The sequence below is a fragment of the Euleptes europaea genome, chromosome 14 (assembly GCF_029931775.1).
Source record: "Euleptes europaea isolate rEulEur1 chromosome 14, rEulEur1.hap1, whole genome shotgun sequence".
In the NCBI taxonomy this organism is placed as follows: Eukaryota; Metazoa; Chordata; class Lepidosauria; order Squamata; family Sphaerodactylidae; genus Euleptes; species Euleptes europaea.
The window spans coordinates 5,983,065-6,008,888 of NC_079325.1; the positions used below are offsets into that span (position 1 = coordinate 5,983,065).

The 25,824-nt window shown below is 48.0% G+C and overlaps 1 protein-coding gene across 3 annotated transcripts in view; it reads right to left on the minus strand.

Annotated features, from left to right (window-relative positions):
• Positions 1–258: 258 nt before the first annotated feature.
• The window catches only part of TRIM29 (tripartite motif containing 29), a 44,973-nt gene continuing 19,407 nt past the window's right edge, over positions 259–25,824 (minus strand). Inside the window, exons 2-9 of one of the 3 annotated variants that reach the window (XM_056860666.1) lie at positions 22,280–22,375; positions 16,951–17,184; positions 14,689–14,887; positions 10,560–10,646; positions 8,737–8,829; positions 5,364–5,462; positions 5,086–5,162; positions 259–362 (exon numbers count right to left, since the gene is read on the minus strand). In XM_056860666.1, the coding sequence (XP_056716644.1) occupies positions 300–362; positions 5,086–5,162; positions 5,364–5,462; positions 8,737–8,829; positions 10,560–10,646; positions 14,689–14,887; positions 16,951–17,184; positions 22,280–22,375 (948 nt within the window). In that variant the 3' untranslated portion in view covers positions 259–299. The remainder of the gene's footprint in view (positions 363–5,085; positions 5,163–5,363; positions 5,463–8,736; positions 8,830–10,559; positions 10,647–14,688; positions 14,888–16,950; positions 17,185–22,279; positions 22,376–25,824) is intronic. The other 2 variants (XM_056860667.1, XM_056860668.1) reach the window with 2 other exon arrangements.

A 25,824-nucleotide genomic window follows, 5' to 3' on the forward strand; every position in this document is an offset into this window, starting at 1 on the left:
TTTTCATATGAAGTTTGGGTAGGGGGTCTCTTGGGGGAAACATTGGCTGGGCCCCCACTGGCTCTTGGTGGCCATTGGAGAACTGGGGATACAAAGTGTAACAATTCTAGTGCTCAAGGGGAACAGATTTGGGGGGTGCTCCTCTGGAAAGGTCCAGAAGCTTCCATCCTTGCCCCCCCAGCATCCCCCCCCAAAAGACAGATCAGAACAGCAAGCTTAATACAGCATCAGGAGCATCCATGAACATTCTCCTGTTCACCCCCTCCAGCACGACTGGCCCTTCTTGCTCACGGCGGGGATCAGGGGGCTTCGTTGGAAGTCACTCCGTTGCCTTTGTTGACATAGAAAGGTCGGTAATGAGACTGAAATGGAGAAAGCAGGAGGTGAGTTGGGAGGCAGGCAGGTGGGCTCAGTTTCTCAGGCAGCTCCTTTCCCAGCTTTCTCAAGCCCTGACCCTGCCTGTGTCGGAGTGAATGACTCAGCATGCCTGGACATTGGGCAGGGGCACTATGTCACTCAAGGTGGGTCTAAGCATTCTCTCCTTGAATGGGATGTCCCTCTCTTTTGTCTTAACCTGGGAGCTGCCCTCTGACCCATCCCCTCCCTCTCCCTCCCTCTCCCTCTCCCTCCCTCTTTCTCTCTCAGGAAGAGGCGCCACTGCGCCTCTTCCCCGCTGTTCCCCTATGCCGTCAGCTCAGGAATGGGCTGTTAGTTACTCCACTCGATATCATGCTTCTATTCCTGGGCAAACCCTGTTATATTAACCAAATATATCCCAGTAGCCTGTTCCACGAAGACCCAGATCAGTACATTAATGTCTCCGTCTGTCCACACGGCTTCATTTGCCATCTTTATCAACCTGAGGTGGCTTTAGTGTGACAGGTATGAGACGCAAATATGACCCACTTAATGCACACAAGAACACATACACATACACCACTGGGTGCAATCTACGAGAGAAGTCAGTGCCCATTCTGAACACTTAATGTGCATTTATCCTTGCATTTATCCATCCAGCCCAAAGTGATGGAAACAAAGGGGTGAATTGCAACCTGGGATCTTATGCCTTTGTACCTCTTTCAACCCCTCAGGTTTCCTGTCTGGGCAGATTCACCAATAGTCTAGTGGAGATACTTTGGGACAGAACCTCAGATCTGTGCAAAGCATGTGCCCCACATATATCCACTTTGAGACAAACTTACAGAAATGTCAGTCAATTGCTTGTTAGTCTGGAATAAGGCAAGGCAGTTGCTCCCTGACCTGCGAACGTAATGGCCACATTTGTGGGGTTGCCAGCTCTGGGCTGGGAAATTCATGGAGACTTGCAGCGGGGGGAGGATTTGGGGACTTCAGTGGGGTATAACTTCCACAGAGTCCACCCTCCAAAGCTGCCCTTTTCTCCTGGGGAATTGATCTCTATAGTCTGGAGATCAGTTAAAATTCTGGGAGATCTCCAGGCCCACCTGGGGGTGGATAATTCTAGACCACAAGGTTTTGTGGTCCACTCCTCCCATTTAGATTTATTAGGGAAACATACCCCCCACCCATTGATGCACCAGCCTCCTGGTAATATGTCTGTATCCCTGCAATGACTCTTCCCCACTGTGTGGGGGCGGGCACTGTAGGTCCAGTCCCAGCTGCTTCTGGGCCCTAACAACTAGGCCTGCTGGACAGTGCCAGCTCTTTCTAGCACCGCAAGCTGACCATCCATTGAAGGCCCTTGCTGCAAGCCATGCTAATATGATTGCCAACCTCCTGGTGGGGCCTGAAGATCTCCCAGGATATCAAGTGATTTCCAGACTACAGAGTTCAGTTGCCCAGGAAAAAAGGGTTGGCTTGGAGGGTGGGCTCTATGACATCCTCTGCTGAGGTCCCTCCCCTCCCCAAACCCTCCCTTCCCCAGGCCCCACCTCCCAAAATCTCCAGGAATTGCCCAACCCCCCAGCTGGCAATCCTAGATCAACAGGATCCAACACGTTACCAAGCCAATAAATGACCAACGTGTATCTCAATCCCTTCCAGCTGGGGCAAAGCCCTTTGCTTTGTATCTATCCATCTGCCCGCTGCAAAGCTTGCCCTCTTTCCTGTGGCTTGACCCAGTGGTACACACTAGGGTTGCCAGGTCCCTCTTCGCCACCAGCAGGAGGTTTTTGGGGCGGAGCCTGAAAAGGGTGGAGTTTGGGGAGGGGAGGGACTTCAGTGCCATAGAGTGCAATTGCCAAAGCGGCCATTTTCTCTAGAGGAACTGATCTCTATCAGCTGGAGATCAGTTGTAATAGCAGGAGATCTCCAGCTATGACCTGGAGGTTGGCAACCCTACTTTAATGGCAGCCATTTTCTGGTTGGCTCCCCATTCCAAAACAGTAGCATTGCCAGGTCCCTCTTTGCCACTGGTGGGAGGTTTTGGGGGCAGAGCCTGAGGAGGGCGGGCTTTGGGGAGGGGAGGGACTTCAATGCCATAGAGTCCGATTGCCAAAGCGGCCATTTTCCCCAGGGGAACTGATCTCTATCGGCTGGAGATCAGTTGTAATAGCAGGAGATCTCCAGCTAGTACCTAGAGGTTGGCAACCCTAGTACACACACAGCCAGCTTTCCTCCTACAGAGAGCTGGTTCCACCCCTCCAAACAATTGTTTCAGCAACACCTCGATTAACTCAGATATATAATCATTATGCAGGGTCCCTTCGCTGCTAGGGGCGGTGGGCGAGAACAGCCCGCCCCTTTCCTGAGGCTTCACACTCTCTCAGAGCTCCTGCTGCTCCGGGCCGCCTGCAGCATTAAACCCATTTGCTTTACAGTGCCAATTTTGTACCTAATTAAAGAGGGAAATAAGCTCCCTTTTAAATAACCCTCAACGGGCCGGTGGGACAGTCCTTCTAAAGCTACGCCGCTGGCTGTGAGAATTCATATTTACAGGCCTTTTTGCTAAGAATGTGGATTACTCAAATACATATTTAAAGCCGCTTTTAAAAAAACGGGATTATTGGCCTAGCAGACCATAAAAGCTCCTGCCGAGACTCCGCAGTCCAATGGAAGTGCATCTATTCTGGGACTTTTAATTCTCTTTATTTATCAGTCTGATTGTTTGCTTTTGGGGTACAACTGGGGAACATTAACACAATTTAAAGACTGAACAGCCCTAGCTGCTAAGTATGCATCCGTGATACGCCTGGCACACGGCACAAGAGGATGGTGAGGGTGGGCATTTGCCAGGCCCCGAGGGAGCCTCCTGCCATCAGCCAATGCCCACATCTTGGGTTTTGCTTAGCAAAAGTCCACTCAGAGGCAGCCAGCAGTATCTGCAGTCTGAAGGGGCACCATGCCAGCTTGAAATACAAAGTTCAGCGTTGCGTCTGAAGTGTGTTCTCAGCTCAGGATCAAAACAAGTCCTGACCCGGCTACTTAAAGTAGGGCAAGTCCATCTCCCAGGGCATCACCAATACATCAGTCAGAATTAACAGGGAAGTGTGTGGTGCTACCACCATAGGCATAGGGTTGCCAACCTCCAGGTGGGGCTTGGAGATCTCCTAGAATTACAACTCAGTTCCCTTGGAGGAACATCTCAGTTCCCTTGGAGGAAATGGCTTCTTTGGAGGGTAGGCTGTGTGGCATGGTACGCCAATGAAGTCCCTTCCTTCCTCGAATCCTGCCCTCCTCAGGATCCATCCCCAAAATTTCCAGGAATTTCAGACCTGTACAGACCTGGACTTGGCAACCCTAGGTCCAAAACAGGTTGAGCTCTCTGCCAGTTGCAGGCTGCAGAGATCAGGTTGGCTCGTAGACACATGCTCAGAGTATATCGGAGGGATTAGTTTTGGAAGGGCTTATATAAGGTTGCCAACCTCCGGGTACTAGCTGGGGATCTCCTGCTATTACAACTGATCTCCGGCCGATAGAGATCAGTTCACCTGGAGAAAATGGCCGCTTTGGCAAAGGGACTTCAATGCCATAGTCCCTCCCCTCCCCAAACCCCACCCGTTGGTAGCAAAGAGGGACCTGGCAAACCTCGGCTTATAGCAAACTGTCACAGTCCCATCTAGGTCCCAAGATGGCAAAACATGCAAGCCATCAGTCTTCTATCTCTAAATGTCATGCTGTTAATTATTTGTTTAAAAAATCAAGATCTTCCTTATCAATACAGCTTAGCTGCTGTTCCTTCCCTTCATCCTTTTTAATCGCTTTCCCCAAATCCCAAGGCCTCTCTGTGTTCACGAAGTAATCTCCTCCCTCAATCGATGTGAGTGTGTGTGGGGGGGGGTTTACAAAGGAAGGAAGGAAGGAAGGAAGGAAGGAAGGAAGGAAGGAAGGAAGGAAGGAAGGAAGGAAGGAAGGAAGGAAGGAAGGAAGGAAGGAAGGAAGGAAGGAAGGAAGGAGACCAAGTAGATGGAAGGGGAAGTCTACCTAGACATGGTTCCCCAACATGGTGCCTGCCAGTACTTCCCTTGGTGCCCACCGAGCTTTTCAGAAAGTGGGTGGGGCCAATGAAAGGCAGGGCTTGTTATTGGTAGGGTTGCCAACCTCCAGGTACTAGCTGGAGATCTCCTGCTATTACAACTGATCTCCAGCCGATAGAGATCAGTTCCCCTGGAGAAAATGGCCGCTTGGCAATTGGGCTCCATGGCACTGAAGCCCCTCCCTTCCCCAAGCCCCGCCCTCCTCAGGCTCTGCCCCAAAAACCTCCTGCCATTGGCGAAGAAAGACCTGGCAACCCTGGTTAGAGGCTGCCCTCATTCAAATTAAAGTGTTTTCCATTGGAGGATCAGGAAGGCTGTTAAGTACCAGGGGTTTCCTTAGCGAGTGTATCATTCCATTTCCCCTTCAGGCTTTCCATATACCCAAGAGGTTTTGTTTTTTTGAAGGGAAGTGTTTCATCAGCTCCTCCCCTTATGGCAGTCATTTTGGGATGGTACTCATCACTAACCCCATAAAATTCCAAATGTGCTCACAGGGTCCAAGAGTTTGGAGACCCTTGACCTACACTCACACACACACACACGCGGCCGCACACACACACACACACACACACACACACACTTCAGGCCATTTTCATGGAATCTGTGTGAACTGCCAGGGCCGGTCACTTACCAGCATGCTCTGCTTGGAGGATTTCCATGTTTGTGGCTGCGCCTTAGCGGTCTGGTGCCTCACTATGGAAGGGTAAGCTGGAGAGATACAAGGCAGCTGCGGTTATCCTCATTCGCTCCCACGCAAGATCCCTTCCCCCTCCCCACTGAATTGGTCCAAAGGCACGACCGTCTCCACAATCCTGGGCCCCCTCTGGAACAAATGATTCCCCCGGGAGGCGGAGGACAGGGGGAAAGGAGGAAAGGAATAGGGAGGCCGGCACAAAAGCCCTGAAGTACCATTCTTATAGAGGCTGCCATCGGACTGCTTGCTGAAATCACCAGGTGAACTCTGGCCAATTGGGGGGAACTGATATGGCATCTTGGTCCCATTGCCCACTGGAAAATAGAAGAAGCAACATTATATTGACGTGGGCTAAAGCACCGTTGGCATCTCTCCATCCTCTGCCCCTTTTGGCGTGTGTTTCTGAGCCTCTGCATGGAGACCACAGACCAACGGATCCCACCACTGGCCTGAGGGCAAATCAGCCTGCGATACTGGAGCAACCTGGTGGGAAGCATTCCCCTCTCTCTAGGAGAAAGCGATGGGAAGCAGTGAGTCAAAATTTGGCAGCAATTTTCTTCCTGATAACAGCAGAAATCAACATGAGAAATCCATAGAAACCAGAAAACGATGGAAATCGAAGCCTAGCCGGCATTTACCTAGATGCCAAGTTCTCCTCAAATTTGCTAGGATCCTGCCATTAAGCACACCCTGACCCCCCAATCCCTCAGAGAGTTCTACTTTGCACAGCTGGTTTTGAACAGGAATTTTTACACATGCAGAGGTTTATGTCATCTTTTGCTGGATTATGCCTCCCCCACATGCACGTAGGAAGCCGTCTTATACTGAATCAGACCATTGGCCCATGAAGGTCGCTATTGTCTACTGGAGACGGTTATTGTCTCTGAGGTCTCAGGCCTTTCACGTCACCTCCAACCTCATCCCTCTTAAATGGAGATGCTGAGTATTGAACCTAGGACCTTCTACGTGTCAAGCAGAGATTCTTCCACTGAGCCATGACACCTTCCCTAAGGGGATGACCCAAGAATGTCCCTGTTTTCACATGAAGCTGCCTTATACTGAATCAGACCCTTGGTCCATCAAGGTCAGTATTTACTTAGACTGGCAGCAGCTCTCCAGGGTCTCTGGCTGAGGTCTTTCATATTACCTCCTGCCTGGTCCTTTTTAACTGGAGATGCCAGGGATTGAACTTGGGACCTTCTCCATGCCGAGCAGATGCTCTACCACTGAGCCACAGCCCCTCTGGTTCTCTGTGTCCCTTTCTTTGTAAGCTTTGCCAAGTGTAAGGATGGAAGTAGCCACTCATTAAAGGCTTGTTAACATTGCCTAAAGAGCCCTCTGTGACAATTCATCTCCACTGCCTTCTAGTTAAATGTGTTTCTTTTCATAAGTGGTGTCAAATTTGCAGATAAGTATACAGAGTAACCAGCTATACAGGTGTGCCTATTAAGGCAAGCTGTGTTAAAGACACACTTTCAAAATTCTGCTCCTCTAAATTTCAGAGTTCCAAATTAGCAGGTCCCGAAATCTGTCTTATACATCTTTTAACCCACCCTTCCTTCAAGGAATTCAGGGTGATATATACGTCTTCCTTTCTATCCTCACAACAACCCTGCAAGGTAGGTTAGGCTGAGAGAGAGTGATTAGTCCAAGGTCACCCAGCAAACTGTGTTGCTAGATTAGGCTGCCAATCCAGATTCCCTGGATCTTTAGCATGACATTCAAACCTCTGCATCACATTGCAGCCACTGAAATGAAATGAATGCATTAGGAATTCTCCATTGCTTTGTCCATCATTTCTGAATTGTGTACAGACCACACTTTACCCCAGCTTTTTGTTCATTCTTTACACTACTGATGCAGATGGGTGCATGGATAAAACACCATAAAAAAAAGAATCTTCATAAAATCATAGATACGGTTCTTTTATAGCATTTTTTTTCAGGGTTGGTGTTGTATAGCTGTTTGAGTGCTGGGCTATGACTTGGAAAACTGGGGTTCAAATTCCTACTGTGCCATGAAATTCACTGGGTGGTCTTGGGCTTGTTTCACTCTTTGGGCCTGACCTACCCTGCATGGTTGTTGTGAGGAGGACAATGTATGCTGCCTGGAGAACCTTTGAGGAATGGGTAAATATATTATAGAAGCACCTGTGTATTGAAAAAAATTGCAACAAAGCAATCCGGATGATTATGTGATAGTTTATACTTTTTACCAACGTACAAGAGTATATGTGTATATCAGTAAAGAACCACACAAAAAGGATCTTGATGCAATAGTAAGGCAGCTGTAACAAGATTGTTCTTTTACAGTGTTTTATCCATGTGCATGTGTCCACAAAAGTAACCAGTGGTAGCAAATTCTGCCTCCTCCAAGTGAAAGTGTTAGTTTTCTGTAAATTAAAGAGTTAATTTGGGAATAATTTATAGAAATATTCCTAGTCAAACTGGAATTCAGGTGGGCAGAGAGAAATTAAGAGCAAGGAAGGAAGAGAATGCAGGAAAGCTTATCCTGTGCCAGATAGAAATGGTTAGAGTGAAGGTCAGGGGCCTTTAGGAACTCCCTTGGCCTAAATTCATACGGAGGAGGAGGAGGAGGAGGAGAAGAAGAAGAAGAGTTGGTTTTTATATGCCAACTTTCTCTACCACTTAAGGCAGAATCAAACTGGCTTATAATCACCTTCCCTTCCCCTTCCCACAACAGGCATTCTGTGAAGTAGGTGGGGCTGAGAGAGCTCTAAGAGAGCTGTGACTAGCCCAAGGTCACCCAGCTGACTTCATGTGGAGGAGTGGGAAAACAAATCCAGTTCATCATATTAGCCTCCACCACTCATGTGGCAGAGTGGGGAAATAAACCTGGTTCTCCAGATCAGAATCAACCTTAAGAATATGCACAAGGCAGAAAGAGGACAACAAAAGGGATTGGGCCCTGAATACAGCTGCAGTTTCCGGAAGGGGCAAGAAATATATGTATTCATTTGGACCCCACCTTTCTCCCCAATGGAGACCCAAAGCAGCTTACGTTGGTCTTCTTCCCCCCATTTTAACTTCCCTATGTGGTAGGTTAGGCTGAGAGTGTGTGTAGGGTTGCCAACCTCCAGGTACTAGCTGGAGATCTCCTGCTATTACAACTGATCTCCAGCCAACAGAGATCAGTTCACCTGGAAAAAAAATGGCCACTTTTGCCATTGGCCTCTATGGCATTGAAGTCCCTTCCCTCCCCAAACCCCGCCCTCCCCAGGCTCTGCCCCAAGAACTTCCTGCCGGTAGCGAAGAAGGACCTGGCAACCTTAAGTGTGTGACTGGCCTGGCAAGCGTCTATTGCAAAGTGGGGATTCGAACCTGGGTCTCCCAGATCTTAGTCTAACACTCTAACCCTTACACCACACTAGTGGAAAGAAAGCAGGCTTCCCCTTTTGCTAGGCATGCTCACCATGCTAAGGAAATTTCCCCTGCCTAATGTACATATGTTGGTCTGCTGTTAAAAGCACAGGAGCCGGGCCAGGACAAAGATGAAAGGCCTACAAGGCAGAAGCTGGTTGAGGTGGAGTCATGAGTCACAGTGACAGTGAACAGAGCAGGAGAATACCTTTCAGCGAGTAGGCAGAGTTCCCTGCAGAAAGCGACTCCTCAGCCGTCTGAACGGTAGAATATTCCCATGCCCTGGTGTTGTAATTGCCTCCTAGACAAGAGAAGCCAGTTCAGGAATTAGCGTGTGACTCGGGATCCACCCAGCGTCATTAACGCAACAACGTTTCACCCAGAGCAGACATCAGGAACGGGCTCGGTGCATTCCCAGAGTTTTCTTTTCCCCCTCGTTGCACAAATATCTCACAAAGCTTCGGCCCTCCACCCCAGGAAGAAACACTGGACTATATTCTAATTGAAAAGAAGGAAAGGAAGGAAGGGGAAATGAGAGATAATGGGAAAAGGACGGAAGGAAGGGAAATAGTAGAAGACAAGAAGGAAGCAAAGAACATGGCACAGAAGCAGAGACAGTATTCATCTAGATTATCTTTCTCTTCTATTTACGAAACAAACTAGCATGTTAAATTCATAACAGCACAAAAACATAGTACCCATTGTGTAGGTTTTTTGCTCCTCTGTACAAAAAGCTTCCCTTAGAATAAGCTCTGGGAGAGTAATGCAACGAACTGAGTTGGGAAGAGCTGAGCCCAGAGAACAGGTGGACAATATGGTCTTTCCCTTCTTAATACACCGGTGGTGGCTCTCCTTGGCCGAGCTGCATGAATTAAAATGTTGCCCTGAGCAGTTGCAGTTACCTTCATCTGCCCACACCTTCGCAATCTCCTGGACTGATTATCTTGCAGAGATGCCCACAAAGAGATGTTGGGCCTTTGACTATGTCAAGAGAGAGATAGAGGAAATAAAGATGCCACCTGAAGATCTCCAGAAAAGGAAGATTTTATGAGAACACAAGAAAATATGGTGTATCTGATCATGATCAGTAGTTTATTGGAAAATACTGTCCTTTTAATATATTAAATAAAAGTTCCATTTTGCAGCTATGGCAGCTCTCCAATTTTTCATGAGTATTTATGAAATCAATATACAAGGAACAGTCGCCTAATATAAAAGATCAGGTAGCAAGCCAAAAATGCAATCTTCTACAGAGCCAGTTTCCTAATGGAAGAAGCTAGGGTTGCCAACAGGCCTGGAGAAAAATGTCCTGTCCTTTTAATGTGTGGAAAGGCAGGTGAACTTTTTCATGGCATGGAGGTAAATAACGACACCTGGGAAATAACATTCCATTAAGCCTCCATTAAAGAGACAGGACATTTTTTTCTCCAGGCAGTTGGCACCCCTAGAAGCAGCCAAGGCTCACTCTGCCAGACAAAATTCAGAAGGCCTGTAAGACAAGGGAAGCATGGAAGACCCATACATATTGGCTTTGACCAGAATATCTCTGATTTCTGTATTTGACTCAGGATCAGAATATTCAAGATAGCAAAAACCAAACTCACCTCTTGAAAATCTCATCTTTTGATGGCATCTGGAGCCCTTCATTTCAACCTGACCTTCTTCCTAGTGCCTTCTTCAATTTTGCTCTGACTTTCCTTGTCCTCTTACGCCCTGTGCTCTACTTAATCTGAAAGGCTGTGGTGAACCACAAGATTTTCTCCATGACGTCCTCTCATCGAGACACAGAGTTGAGACATGGTTCATGCAAAGCATGCGTGTCACCACCACCAATCAGATTAAAGGGCAGTGAGGGCAAATAAGGCCCGTGAGGACAGAAGAGAGAAAAGGAACTGGCACTTAGAAGAACATCAGCCAGGTGGACATGAAGGCACTCGATGCTGAACCAGAGTTTTTAAAAATACCTGAAGGAACTTCTCAGTACTCACAAACCAAGTATGAATCTGGTTTTCAGGAAGTTCAGATCTGTACCTTTTGGAGTCAAGAACATGGAAAATCTCTTCAGACTGTCTGGCTGGTTCCAATCAGAGTAGTTGTTTACCATGAAACGGTGATCCCCTGGGAGATCAGAAAGAAGATCTCGGTCAGTATTACCACATCAAATGAAAAAGAGCAAACTCACCCCAGATTTTCATCAAACGAAGAGGGGAAAGGCTCCTTTGAAGAAGAAGCAAGTATAGTCACACCAATACTTTGAAGATCAGAGCCTTAAAGCATTCCTCAGGTGCAAATTGTTATCTTTGCCCTAAATGTTGATCCATTCACCACCTGATCACTGCAGGGTCATAGAAAAAATTGTATGAGTAATAGCCAGAACTACTAGAGATTTTGCACCATATGATTGCGCTTGCTTTCCATAGCGCTGATCCCCTGGGAACCACATGCTTACTTAAAGAGCTCCCGCCTGTCTTAATAACTATTCAAGTACTCAAAGAGAAGAGTTGGTCTGTCAATCTCTTCCAGCTACCACTGACTGTAGCAACTTAAGAGAAGCAAAGATGACCCTCAACTTGAAGAAAAGAGTACAGTTGGTCCCAAAGATGATCTTGATGGATCATAATCCACAACCACAAACAATGACATCTAACTGGATCCTCCATATACAGACAGCATACCCCTGTGTCTCAGATGTTGGAAACAACCAACAAAAGTTGAACATTTTTCTCTGGACTCTGATCTGGAGAACCGGGTTTGATTCCCCACTCCTCCACATGAGTGTCAGAGGCTAATCTGGTGAACTGGATTTGTTTCCCTACTCCTACACATGAAGCCAGGTGGGTGACCTTGGGCTAGTCACAGCTCTCTCAGCCCCACCTACCTCACAGGGTGTCTGTTGTTGGGAGGGGAAGGGAAGGTGATTGTAAGCCGGTTTGATTCTTCCTTAAGTGGTAGAGAAAGTCAGCATATAAAAACCAACTCTTCTTCTTCTGTCCCACTGTGAGGATCTCAGGAGCATTTAGCTATTAACCCTTGTTGAAAAGAGAACGCTGTACAAAATGGTTCTTTGACCTGATTCATCAAGGGGTTCCTTATGTTCTTAAATGATTCCACCTCAAGGAAGAAGATTGAAGCCAACTGTGATTATCAGTAATTGGCTGACATGGTCAAAGATATCAGGTGCCAAACTGAGCATGACTTGAAATGGAAGCCTTTGTCCATCATGGTTGTAACTGTGAAACCGGCCACCACAAGAATGAGAAAGGAAAGGTCAGTTCTTCTATCTTAAGAGAACATGTGATTGTACTCTGTGGATCTATAAATTCCCACTGATAAGGAAGAGGCCTCATGTCATGAAAACCGGCATTTTACAACCTAACCTGTATTTTATGACCGCCTACTAATGTTCATTATCAATCGCAGCAGTTTTCCGTTCCACCCATGTGCATTTTCCAACTCATGCTGGAGGAGAGGACCACTTATCTAGGCTCTTTGCAGCTACCCGCAGACTTGGACAGCTGCGAAAATTGCATTACAGTCCTCTCAAAATGAGACACTAACTATATAACCAGGTATTAAATGCCATTTTTACTGGGGAGGGAGAGTTTTGTTGGGGGGGGGGGGCGGAAAGGATGCAATCATTTTTTCCCCTGACTTGGCCTTAAAATGTCACCTAGATTAAAAAAAAAAACCTTTAGTCACCTTAAATACTCTTTAGTGTCCTGTTGTCCCCACCACCACCATTTTCAAGAACCTTTCATCTTTGTGAACTTTGTGAACTTTGCTGAGATAAGAACATAAGGAAGGCCATGCGGGATCAGACCAAGATCCATCATGTCCAGCAGTCTGTTCACACAGTGGCCAACCAGGTGCCTCCAGGAAGCCCACAAGCAAGACGGTGGCAGCAGCACCATCCTGGCTGTATTCCACAGCACATAATATAACAGGCATGCTCCTCTGATCCTGGAGAGAATTGGTATGCATCATGACTAGTAGCCATTTTTACTAGTAGCCATGGATACCCCTCTCTCCCATAAACATGTTTGTAGTTTTATTAAGGAATTATAAACTGCATTGTGCAGGATGACATACTTTCAAAAGGAAAGAAATTATTCCAATACTCCATCAAAGGCAACATGGGATGTTCCTATAATATCAGCAATAATTTATGAGGCACAGTTGGAGTTCCTTTCGCAACTCTTCACATAAATGATCTCAGCCTCCCTTGCTACAACCCTGCAATGCGGGTCAGTTTTCTATCCCCATGTGACTGATGTAATGGCTTTGACAATATTAGCTTGCTTAAGTGGAGCAGGGGGGGCCGTGATAACCCAGATAGTTACAAACATAAGCTCTCAGGGGGGGCACCCACCACCCTTTCCCCTCCATATAGTACAAAACCACTCCCGACGTTTGCATTCTGCACGATGATACCTTCTCACCCCGCTAACACCTTTCTCAAAATCCGTGTTTAAACTGCGGGCGCTAGACAACGCCGGCCTGTGATGTGAGTACAGATCTCGCCCAGATTGCATTCATCCCCGTTCTATATTTGATCTGCTTCTTTGTATGGGGCTATCGCATTGGAGTGTTCCCACCCGCCCGCGATGCTTTAGATGTGCTCAAAGCCAGACCTTTGCCAAGGAATAAATAGAGTCACGTTTGATACAGATCTTAATGAAATGATAAGGATCTTGGGTTTCCACAGCAACCTTCATCAACGGCGGCTTCAAAGGATTTTTCTCTTCCCTCCCCACTCTATCAGCCTTGCCCCAATCCTCATCTTCCCCACACAATGGGAAAAAGTGATGGGAGCCATTACTCAACTCTGCTCCGCCAAAGCCCTTGCCCCGGGCAAAGAGCACTCTCTCCCAAGGGCAGAGATGAGCTATCTTGGCCTCGATCTGGTTCTCAGCACCGGAGCTGCCAAAATTTAATTCATTTTTGCCATTAAAGCTCCTTGTGAGATGGAGAAAAATATTATCCCCATTTTTGTAGATAAGGATCAGAGACATGAAACAGACAAAGGTCTCATGGTCGCTACCATCTTTTCGCTGTAGATGTTACGTGCAGCAGCTGCCAGGAGCTGCATGTGACCCAGGACTACGCCCGTTACGAGCAGCATTGTGTCAGAATTCCAAAGGTGCCCGCAGGCTCAAAACGTCTGGGGACCCCTGGTCTAATCCAGCTAGTCCTTATGACATTCAGCACATGAATACATGTCTGATACCAAGTCAGGTCACTGGTCCATTGAGCCCAGTATTTTCTGCATCAACAGGCTACAATTTATAGTGAATATGCATACAATGTGTGTACAGTCTGCACTTGATTTATCTTTATACATGTGTTGAGTAATTCTCATGTTACATTCAATGCATGAACATGTTGTGTTGGTCATTTATACTGAATGTATATCAACTGTGTATGAGATTTTTGTAAGTGGTGTTTTATACATATTCCAGGCCCTGCGTTTTTAACAAATTTATATTGTACGCCTAGTAATAAATATAATTCTTTTGTTATAGTTTAAAGTTTTCAGCTCAACCTTTGAGGTTCCCCCCACATTCAATTTAACCATCTACTGGTCCCTGGTTTCATTTGTAAAGTGAACACATGTTCGATCTTTCTTGCAAACAGATGACCGTGCATTCACTGTAACATGTGAACAGGGTTTGAGACTCTTTAGGATCTAAGGCAGACAAGGTATTTCTCCATGCTACCTCTTTTAAACTGAAATTCCAGGGACAGAACCTGAGAGCTTTGCCATGTTAAGGATATGCTGTACAGCTGATCTCTGGCTTAAAAAAAAGCAGGGGACCACAGCTATAGATTTCTTTTTCATGAACAATTGAAGCTTCCTTCTAGGGAGTCAGACAATTGGGACATCTAGCCCAGAGTTGTTCACTTCAACTGATAATGACTCCCCAAGTAGAAGAGGATATATTCTAGAAGCTGCTGCTTGATATCCTTTAGTTGGAGATATCAGAGCCTGAATCCAGGAACTTCTGCATGTAAAACATATGCCATGCCATATTGCTGAAAAAATGTCCTCTTTTTCTAGTCCAGAGATAAAGAAACCAGGGAGCCTCTCTCAATCGGAGTAGGACAACTGGGCCTGGTTCTAAAATGGGTCAGGAGACCCAATGAGTCTTGGCTCCCTTACCGTTCTCCATATGGTTCCTCTCAATGAAGTTCCTACTGAGGTCTGCTTTGCAGATCTTCTCCACATGCCTCATGCATACATTCAGGAGGTCATCCCTAAGCAGCCCCATAGACGGGCTCATGTTGTCTCCCTCTAGCAGGATGCTGTAAGTTGGCAGAGATGGTGGGATGGTATAGCTCCTCATCATTGCTCCAAATTCCTGCCGGGCACAAAAATAAGAGGTTGGGGGTAAAGGTTAGCAAATAGTGGCAGGTGAAGATAAGCTTGAAAAGGTGTGTTCAGAGCCTGTGGGAATCTCAAGCAATCTCAGCAACTTGATGGGCATCGAGAACTGGCACAGCGGGGTATCTGCCAAAACCCATGGCTTGGTAGAGAAGGTCCAATGCCAGCCATAAACACTTGGCCTGTCCACTCCCACCAAGAATGGAAATCACCAGAAGACCCTGTGACATCACAGGGGCTTCTGGGACAATCTCCCATTCCATGCTGGGAGAGGCACCTGGAAGGAGCAAGACATTCCATTCTTCTTTGGTCTTATTGTCCAGAAGGGGGTGGGGCATGTATCAACACAAGTGTGATGGGGTGTCAGGATTATTGTGGAGGGCACTACAGGGCATGTTGCCCAGAGCTCCCCCAAACCTGAAGCTGGTCCACAAACCTGAAGGTGGCTTCAGGACCCTGGACAGTTCTTTGCCCTTCTCCATCACTAATAGAAAAAAATTAATCAAACATCAGCAAATCGCTGCAAATCTGCTTCATTTGCATGATGCATTGGGACATGGATTTCAGCTGCATGTATCCCACCACTCCACTCAACAAAATGTCCAGGGGCTGTGGCTCAGTGGTAGAGCATCTGCTTGGCATGCAGAAGATCCAGTTAAAGGGACTAGGCAGGTAGGTGATGTGAAAGACCCCTGCCTGAGACCCTGAAGAGCTGCCGACAGTCTGAGTAGACAATACTGACTTTGATGGACCAAGGGTCTGATTCAGTATAAGGCGTTCATGTGTTCAAACCCAGTGGCCCCTGCAGTCTTGCCCCCTCCACCAATAGAGTCCATCTCAGCACTCAGTTGCTGGTCCCTCATCTTTGCCCCACTGAACCCGTCTTTGCCCCACTGAACCGCTGGGCCAGTGGAGATGCAGACAGGCCCTTTAACACCACAGTGCAGCAGGTGGGGAGGGAAAGAAGAAGACTTCCAGCAGTAGGGGGTGGGACAAAGGGAGAAGTGACCTGGCCATGCCCAAGGCATCCAGGAGCAGCTGGGACTTCCTGCAGGGGTGGGAAATCTCATGGGAAAACTAGGCCAATGGTGGGCACTGTGTGGCCTGCTAGGAAGGGATAAATGGGGGCAGGTCACCAGGCCAAGGAGGAAGAGGTGGGACACCTCCAGGCAAAAGTGGAGGTGCCTATGAAAAGAAGCAGGAACACGATGGAAGCAACCCCCTTCCCTCTCCATTCTGTGGCCCAGCAATCTGTTTCTCCAGGGGAATGGAGGGTGTAACTGGAGAGCAGCTAGGGGGAGACTCCCCATGGCCAGACATAGCCAGTGACCCAGAAGGAGCCTCGCAGAAATTTGGAAGCCTTCCTCCAGAGAAAGGAGTCTTTCAACTTCTGCTAGAGGAGGAACCACTGAAGTGGGCAGAAGACTCTCCTTCAGCTGGAGGAAGGCTTTGAACTTTGGTGAGTGGACTGATAGGTTGGTGGTGGAAAGTGCTGTCAAACCGCAGCTGACATATGGCAACCCTGTAGGGTGCACTGCTCAACCCTGTAGGGAGGCAGGGCAAGATGGCCGAGGGAGGCGGGGCAAGATGGCCGACGGAAGAGTCAGCTTTTGCTGATCGTCTGCTGCCCTTTGTCAGTCGGAAGAGCTCTAGGCGCACTAGAGCCCTTGGTGGTCCAAGCAGACATACCTGGACCCCACCCCACTAGATTGGGGGTTCCTGAGCGCTAGGTTCCTGATCTCAAGACAGGTACCAGCCGAAACCATCCAAGGGCCGGTCTTCCCGAGATGGCCAAACCCGCCTTACTCCCCCTCCCCTGCACCCTTCGCTTCCCTTTCCCTTCCATTTTGTCTCGTTCTTTTTTACTTTCCTTTTCCTTTTCTGTGCCAAGTGGAAACTCTGAAACATCGATCACTTACCAGTCGCACCCAAAGGACTTTGAAAGGTGCAACAGCATTTCTAATTGATTGGCTTATATTTGATGCTTAAGCCCTCCGATCTCTCATGCTCTGGGGCAGTGGAGAAAACAGCCTTGCTCACCTGCAGGAAGAGCACCGAATCACTGATCTGGCTGATCTGCTCCCTTGTCTCCTTGTCCTCTTGCAGCAGTTTGGCCCTGTCCTCCAGCTCCTCCACAATCTCACTGATGTTCTCCACGGCCACCTTCTCCCTGTGGTCCAGGCCAGCCTTGACTTCATCCCTCTGCTTCTCCAAGTCACGGATCAGCTCTTTGAAATGCTGCTCCACTGTGGCTTTCTCATTGGTGGTGAAATTCTAAACAGAGACCAAAGCGGAAAGAGACTGCTTGGAAACAACCTACTGTGAATTGGGCATTATATCCAGGACACTCAAGGCAGTGGCTGGACAAAAAGAAATACTCCTTTGCCCAGCAAGTGATAAAAATGTGAAATTTTCTGCCAGAGGATGTAGTGATGGTCACAGGCATAGACAGCTTTAAAAGGAGGAGAGGTCTATCAGTGTCTACTAGTCGTATAGTATAATTTATTACGGTCATGGACCATCAAATAAAAGATGTCACATAATATATAGTTAAATCACAAATATTCAGGATAAAACACAAATTCAAATATTTAAAACCACAGACATAACTAAAATAATCAATACAGAAAAATTCCTGGGGTTAATACAAAATAACTAAGATTCCAGCCAATATTCATCCCATACGTCCAAAGCTATTGTATAGATGTGGTCCAGCTCTGTCTTATTCTTATTGCTAACCAGGCAAATCTAGCAACTCTATTGGTTAAAACCTCACTTCTATCTGACAGTAATAATTTAAGGCATTGTTTTCTCAGATCCCTAGCACATTCTACAAGTAATGGCATTAAGCAACTAGTAGTCATGGTGCCTAAAGGGAACCTCCATGTTCAGAGGCAGTCAGCGTCTGAATCCCAGTGCCAGGGGTCAACATCAGGGGAAGGCCTCGGCCTCTATGCCATTTGTTGGCCCTCTAGAGCAGGGGTGTCAAACATAAAACCCGCGGGCCAGATCCAGCCCCTGAGAGCTCCCATCTGGCCCAAGAGACATGTAGCCATCCCCCCACACACTCTCAATCTGGGCTGGCGAGGCATTGCCCATCCTGACCAAGTGACTTTTATGTTACATTCAACCCTAGTAACAATTGAGTTTGACACCCCTGCTTTTGAGCTTGGCCACTGTGTGAGACAGGATGTCACACTAGATCAGTGATGGCGAACCTTTTAGAGACCGAGTGGCCAAACTGCAACCCAAAACCCACTTATTTATTGCAAAGTGCAAACACAGCAATTTAACCTGAATACTGAGGGTTTAGTTTAGAAAAAACAACTCATACATTAACATCCCCACTTCATCCCATGCTAGCGGAGTCGCTCTGCACAGGATTGTGCAGCCGGACAACCTCCGGGGGGTGTGCCCTCACCTTATAGAGTGCGTAGTGCAGGTACAGGTAGAAGGTGCATCGCTGGAAGTCACACAGGGTCTCAGCCGGCAGATAGCGGAGCTGGAAGACGGGCAGGCCGTGCTTTCAGCATCGCCACAGGACGCGCCTGAAGAGCTCAAGCTCAGCCAGCCCCTCTTCCAGCGCAGCACCATGGCCCGGCTCTCCAAAGGCCAGCTCCCCGAGCCAGGGCTCCCCGGTGCCTCGCCCCTGCCGCCGGCGCACTCCTGGTGGCAGTGCGCCTCGCTGTCGAGCAGCAGGCAGTGGAGGCACAGGCTGGCCTCTAGGGCGTGGAGACTCTCCTTCCAGCCCTCACCCTCGTACTGCTCCAGTGTGTAGGTGCACTGCAGCGGCAGCAGCTCAGCCGCAGGAAGCTGCAGAAGCTGTACTTCTCGTACTGCGCGCCGGCCAGGGCGGCCAGCAGCAGCAGCCCCTGGCTTTGCCACTCCATGCCTGCCCCGCTGCTGCCACCGCCTGCTACTGCTGCTGCTCCGGAGCCACTCGGCCGCTCGGAGGCCCATCGGGAGGCTCCAGGAAGCAGGGGGGAAAGGAAGGCGGGAGACAGGCCTGGGCAGATCCCACAGGGTCTTAGCGCGGCCAGCGGGTGAGGGGAGGGACCAAATGGCCAAAATGCACGGGAGGTTTTGCCTTGGATTTGCAACTCTCTAGATGTGCTGGGGCAACGGTGCAAGTGCCCACAGAGAGGGCTCTGCATGCCCCCTCTGGCACGCGTGTCATAGGTTTGCCACCAGTGCACTAGATGGACCCCTGGTCTGAATCAGCAGGGCTCTTCTTATGCTTGTTTACCTGCATGGCTGGAGTTGGCCTTAAAAAAAAATCCCATAAGAACATAAGAAAAGCCCTGCTGGATCAGACCAAGGCCCCATCAAGTCCAGCAGTCTGTTCACACAGTGGCCAACCAGGTGCTTCTAGGAAGCACGCAAACGACTGCAGCATTATCCTGCCTGTGTTCCATTGCACCTAATATAATAGGCATGTTCCTCTGATCGTGAAGATAATAGGTATGCATCATGACTAGTATTCATTTTGACTAGTAGCCATGGATAGCCCCCTCCTCCATGGACATGTCCACTCCCTTCTTAAAGCCTTCCAAGTTATAAGAACATAAGAAAGGCCCTGGGGGATCAGACCAAGGCCCATCAAGTCCAGCAGTCTGTTCTCACAGTGGCCAACCAGGTGCCTCTAGGAAGCCCACAAGCAAGACGGCTGCAGCAGCATTATCCTGCCTGTGTTCCACAGCACCTAATATAGTAGGCATGTTCCCTTGCCCTGGAGAGAATAGATATGCATCATGACTAGTATCCCTTTTTACTAGTATCCCAAAAATATACAATAAGGGAGAAGACTATATTCAAACCCTTTTCCCTGAAGTACTTGTTTTCTACATGAAGGGAGGGTTTCCCTATAGAAAGGCATCAAACATGGAGCTTTGCGTGATAAGCTCAGCAAAAAATTAACCGTGCCATTCTACTTTTTAGAAAGTGTGAAAGAAGTGGCTGTTAAATTGGCATTTGTCATCCATGTGCTAGACGTTGCCAGCCAAAGGCTAATAGCATGACTGGGGTGTATAATAATGCAGGCTTGATTCAGTGGGGGGAGGGAAACCACCCTGATGTCTGGGATTGTTAAGGATAAGCGAGGAAAGAGAGAAGCCTCAAAGGGTGTTCACTGACAATAATATCACCTATAACAAAGGCGCAAGCCAGCGTCTCGGTGTGACCACATCCCTTGATGAGAGGACAGCGTCTCAGACTTCTTTTAATCTAACAAAGTTAGTGGCTTCTACAGAGAGCCCTTCCACCCACACACCAATTCTCAACTAAATTGTCAGCTCTGAATACCATGACAGTTTCCTGGGGATCAGGGCAAAGAAACAGCTACGGTTGAACGTCCACTGAGTCATTAGGGACAGTTAAAAACAAAAACAGAAACCTTGGTGTTATTCAAACTATCCTTTTGCGATACTGTCAGCACCATGCATGTTCAGACAAAACCAAAATGACACTGCCCTGGGAGGCCAACTTCTAAAATAGCAACTCCTGAGGTATGCGGCCAACCCAGATGACAGCTTGATTGGCAGAACATAGTACAAAAGACTATGGTGAGCCACTGTGTTTCTTAGGGTTGCCAACTCTGTGTTGGAAAATTCCTGGAGGTTGGGGGTGGAGCCTAGGCTGGGGTTCGAGGAGGGTCCTCAGCAGGGTATAATGTACTAGTGTGCATCCTCCAAAGTTGCCATTTTCTTCAGGGGAACTGAACCCTGGAGTCTGGACATCAGTTGTAATTCCAGGAGATCTCTAGGCCCCATTTGAAAGCTGGCAACCCAAGCTAGGGTTGCCAACCTCCAGGTGGGCCTGGAGATCTCCCAGAATTAGAAATGATCTATAGGCTACAGAGATCAGTTCCCCTGGTGGAAATGATTGTTTTGGAAGGTGGACTCTATGGCGTTATAGCCTGCTGAGGTCCCTCCCCAAATCCTTCTCTCCCCAAGCTCCAGTTCCAAATCTCCAGGAATTTCCCAGCCCATAGTTAGCAACCTGGACCACGCTAGAACCCTCTATCTAGATAAGATCTCAAATGCTAATATTAGAGCATCTTTTACATCATTGTGCTTCCAATCCACGCCAAAGGCTTTATTGGCTGGTCAATATTCTCGATTACCAAGGAAACAATGCCTGTGCATTGGCGGATCCTCAAAACTGGAGGACTTACCTCATTATATCTTTTCTTGCCCCCTGCACGATGGTCCTAGAGCCAAATTCTTAGCAGGAATATTTTCCATTATTACAGCATATTCGGATGAGGATAAAATTAAATTTCTGCCATCTGACCTAGATGCTTATGTAACATAAAGGATGTTTTTTTTTTGCCCTAGTGGCAAAGAAAATAAGACCTAAGGTTTCTGAAGGAGCTATCAATTAAGTTTAAAATGACAAATTAGTATATGTTAGTATATTTGGTATCTGTTTTAATATTTTAATGGCTGATTTGCTTTATTTATATTGCTGTATTACTATGCTTTAGTTATTTGTGATGGCCAGTGGCCACATAGAACACATTTTCGGCATAGTCAGCAACCCTAAAGCTGAGAGGAATTGGAATAGTTTAATCCCCATTGAAGAAAGATGTGTCAGTGCGTACAGACAGGAAGCACTTTACTGGTAAACAGAGAGATGCAACAGAGAGATGCAACGTAAGGTTGCAGAACCATCCAAGAAATCATAAAGAGAGAGGAAAAGACCATTGTTAATTTCTCTGGGGTGGTCTTCCCATCCCTGCTGCAACCGGCCATGTTCCATTTGTCCAAACAGCTGCTCAACATTCCCAAACCTCTTGCTAATCAAAGGCTTGGACAACGGGAAGCACAATTAAGATTATATGAACACGGGACCCAGCAAATTCAGATAATGAAAGTTTGCATACTGCAAGGTCTCTGGAGATTTGCAAACAGCACAGGCTTTGCCTTTTTTTATTTTTATTTTTTGCTTGACATAATTTTTGCAACTCCTTCAGATATTCACGGACAAGCCCTGGCAGGGAAGATAAGCAGACATCTCTGGCAAACCCGGAGGACGAAACTTAACGCATAAGATAGTCCTGGGAGGCTGTTGTGTGTTCCAGGCCTTCTGCCAAGGGTTTTTTTTTTTTTTTTTAATTCCTCAGGCTTCAGATGCCTGGGGTTGGTCAGGCGCTACAGCGATGCTCAAAAAGAAAGTGAGCACAAGGCGAGAATGTGCGGAGAGAGAAAAGAAAAAAGAACAAGGAATACGACAAGGGAAAACAGGAGACAAAAAGAGCAAGGCGAAAGGGGGGGAGGAAGATGGTGAAGGGGAGGAACCGTCTGAGAAATGGGGGAAGCGAAGGAACGGCGCGCGAAGGCTGGAAAAGGAGAAGGCAGGAGGTTCTCACCTTGATGCGGTCCCTCTCTTTGTGCCATTTATCCACCTCATCTTCAATCTCTATGATCTTGAGCTGCAGCTGTTCTTTTTGCAGAGCGAGTTCAGTCTGTGGGAGGGAGAGAAGGAAGCCAATGAAACCGCGCCGCAGGAGGCCGACTTCAAAGCCCCCCCAGAAGCGCTTGGCTCCTGCCTTGGGCCCTGCTCCACCAAGCCCGGGAGCTGCGTGTTCCTGGCAGCCATTGAGTAGCAGCTGTGGAAACGGCAGCAGCCCACACCTCCAGGTCTCCAGTGGGGGCAAACGAGTCAACTACTGCATCAATCTGCGGGGCAGGGGGGCAGGGTTGCCAACTCGGGGTTGGGAAATTCCTGGTGATTTGGGGGTAGAGTTTGGGGAGGGTGGGATGTGGGGAGGGACCTCTGCAGGGTAGAATGCCATACAGTCTGCCCTCCAAATAGGGTTGCCAACCTCCAGGTGGTGGCTGGAGTTCTCCTGCTATTACAACTGATCTCCAGCTGATAGAAATCAGTTCCCCTGGAGAAAATGGCCGCTTTGGCAATTGGACTCTATGGCATTGAAGCCCCTCACCTCCCCAAACCCCGCCCTCCTCAGGCTCCACCCCAGAAACCTCCCACCAGTGGTGAAGAGGGACCTGGCAACCCTACCTGGAGAAAATGGCCACTCTTGCAATTGGACTCTATGGCATTGAAGCCCCTCACCTCCCCAAACCCCGCCCTCCTCAGGCTCCACCCCAGAAACCTCCCACCAGTGGTGAAGAGGGACCTGGCAACCCTACCTGGAGAAAATGGCCACTCTTGCAATTGGACTCTATGGCATTGAAGTCCTTCCACTCTCCAAACTCTGCCCACCTCAGGCTCCATCCCCAAAATATCCAAGTAGTTCCCAGCCTGGAGCTGGTAACCCTACCTCCAAAGCAGCCATTTCCTGCAGGGGGAACTGATCTCTGTAGCCTAGAGATCCATTGTACCTCTGTGAGAGTCCTGTCCCCAGTGAAAACTTGGCAAGCCTAGAATCTACCTTCCAAAGCAGACATTTTCTTGAGGGGAACTGATGTCTGTAGTCTGGAGATCAGTTATAAATTCAGGAACTCTCCAGGCCCCACCTGGAGGCTGAGGACCCTGAGCAGTCACATTGACTTCCATGACTAGCTTGGGAAAGGAAAGGGGGCGGGATGCTTCTTTTCTTTGGGGAAGGGCCATGGCTCAGTTGTAGAGCATCTGCTTGGCATGCAGAAGGTCCTAGGTTCAATCCCCGGCATCTCCAGTGAAAGGGATCAGGCAAGTAGCTGATGTGAAAAACCCTTGCCTGAGACCTTGGAGAGCTGCTGCCGGTCAGAGTAGACAATACTGACTTGGATGGACCAAGGGTCTGATTCAGTATAAGGCAGGTTCATGTGTTCATCATGATGGAGTAATTTGCTGGGGACAGACAAGCAGGGAAGCCCTTTTCAAAATCCAGCTGAGTTTGAAGAATAGGGCCCAGCCCAGGGCGTGTGCATCTGTCTCTCCCTCCCTCCCTGTGCAACAATAACAGTTTTTCCATGTAATTATGGGATGACGTCGCCCAGTGTTGCAACAGGCAGTATGACGCCCTCAGCTGAGATGTTGTTCCAACATGACCGGGGATTCGTTTGTTCTGGGCCCAGCCTTTCAGCACTATGATCAAGGCTATATGAAGCCCGGAAAGGAGAAACAGGTTGTGCGCCAAGCTGGGCTTGGACTTAATGAGACCGCCTTTGATCGTCACTCCCTCCCTGCCTCCTTCAACGATGCTGAGTGCATGAAGGCAGAAGGAACGGGTCTGAGCGATGCAACTACAAGAGCCAGTGTGGCGTAGTGGTTAAGAGTGGCGGACTCTAATCTGGAGAACCGGGTTGGTTTCCCCACTCCTATGCATGAAGCCTGCTGGGTGACCTTGGGCTAGTCACAGTTCTCTCTGAACTCTCTCGGCCCCACCCAACTCACAAGGTGTCTGTTATGGGGAGGGGAAGAAAAGGTGATTGTAAGCCACTTTGAGATTCCTTAAAAGTAGATAAAAGCTGGGTATAAAAACCAACTCTTCTTCTTCTCAACTGGTGTGCTACATACCAATCTGGGGGGGCATCTGGAAGTCAGTGTACGAGACCTATCTAGGGACACATTTGCAACAGGGCAAATCTGGTGGAAGTGGTTTTCCATCTGCTATGTACTGGGAACAACCTCTCAGGCGCACCAGCAGCTCTCCAGGGTCTCAGGCAGAGGTCTTTCACATCACCTACATGCCTGGTCCCTTTAACTGGAGATGCCGGGGATTGAACCTGGGACTTTCAGCATGCCAAGCAAATGCTCTACCACTGAGCCACAGCCCCTCCCCTCAAGAGTTGGTTTTTATATGCCAACTTTTTCTACCACATAAGGAAGAACCAAACCAGCTTACAATCACCTTCCCTTCCTCTCTTCACAACAGACACCCTGTGTGGTAGGTGGAGCTAAGAGAGTTCAGAGAGAACTGTGTCTGGCCCAAGGTCACCTAGCTGACTTCATGTGGAGGAGTGGGGAATCAAACCCGGTTCTCTAGATTAAAGTCCACTGCTCCAAACCACCACTCTTAACTACTACACCACGCTGGCTCTCGATGTCAAGGCACAGTTGAGTGCCTGCTCACATAGATCTTAAAACACACATACTGTTTATTTACTTCATTTATTCCCCACCAGCTCCCCAAGGGGGACCCAACATGGTTTACATCGTTCTCCTCTCTTCCATTTTATCCTCACAACCCGATAAGGTAGGCTAGGCTGACCGTGTATGACTCGTCCAAATTCACCCAGCCTGCTTCCAGGACTGAATGGAGATCTAAATCTGATTCTCCCAGATCCTAGCCCAATACTCTAACCACTACACCATTCCATTTCAATTTCCTTGCAAAAGTTTGGAGATAATTATCTACATTTCTTTTTTGACATTTCCAGAGATGGGTGATTTTTGAAGTGAACAGGGTTTTGTTTTGTTTTGATGTCCAGTTAATTCATTCAAGGAAATGTCGGGATGTGACGTCACCCCATGGGTCAGGAATGACCCGGTGCTTGCACAGGGGACATTTACCTTTAATTCATCCAAAAGGTTATTTTTACGGCTCTCACAATCAAGTCCAAAATGCTTTAAAGGGCAAAAACATTGCCTGGGTATTATTCTAGCAGGCTAGTATGCGTGGAGGAAAATGCGCATGCAGTCCTATCAACAGTGAATCTCTAATGCAGATAAATATCTCCATTCCAAACTTTAATAAATATGGAATGGAAGAGACATACCCACCCTTATCAGTTTTCTTGTATGGACTCATAACTTTTAAAAAAATACATATTATTATTTCATTTACACCCAGCGCCCAATGGCTTAAGGCAAGAAACTCTTTATCTCTTTTTATCCTTACGACACAACCCTGCAAGATAATTAGGAACAGAGATAATGATTTTTTCCCCAAAGCCACCCACCAGGACTGAGCGGGGATTTCCTCCTCGGTCCAAGACTTAGACATCATCCGTTCATCACAGCACT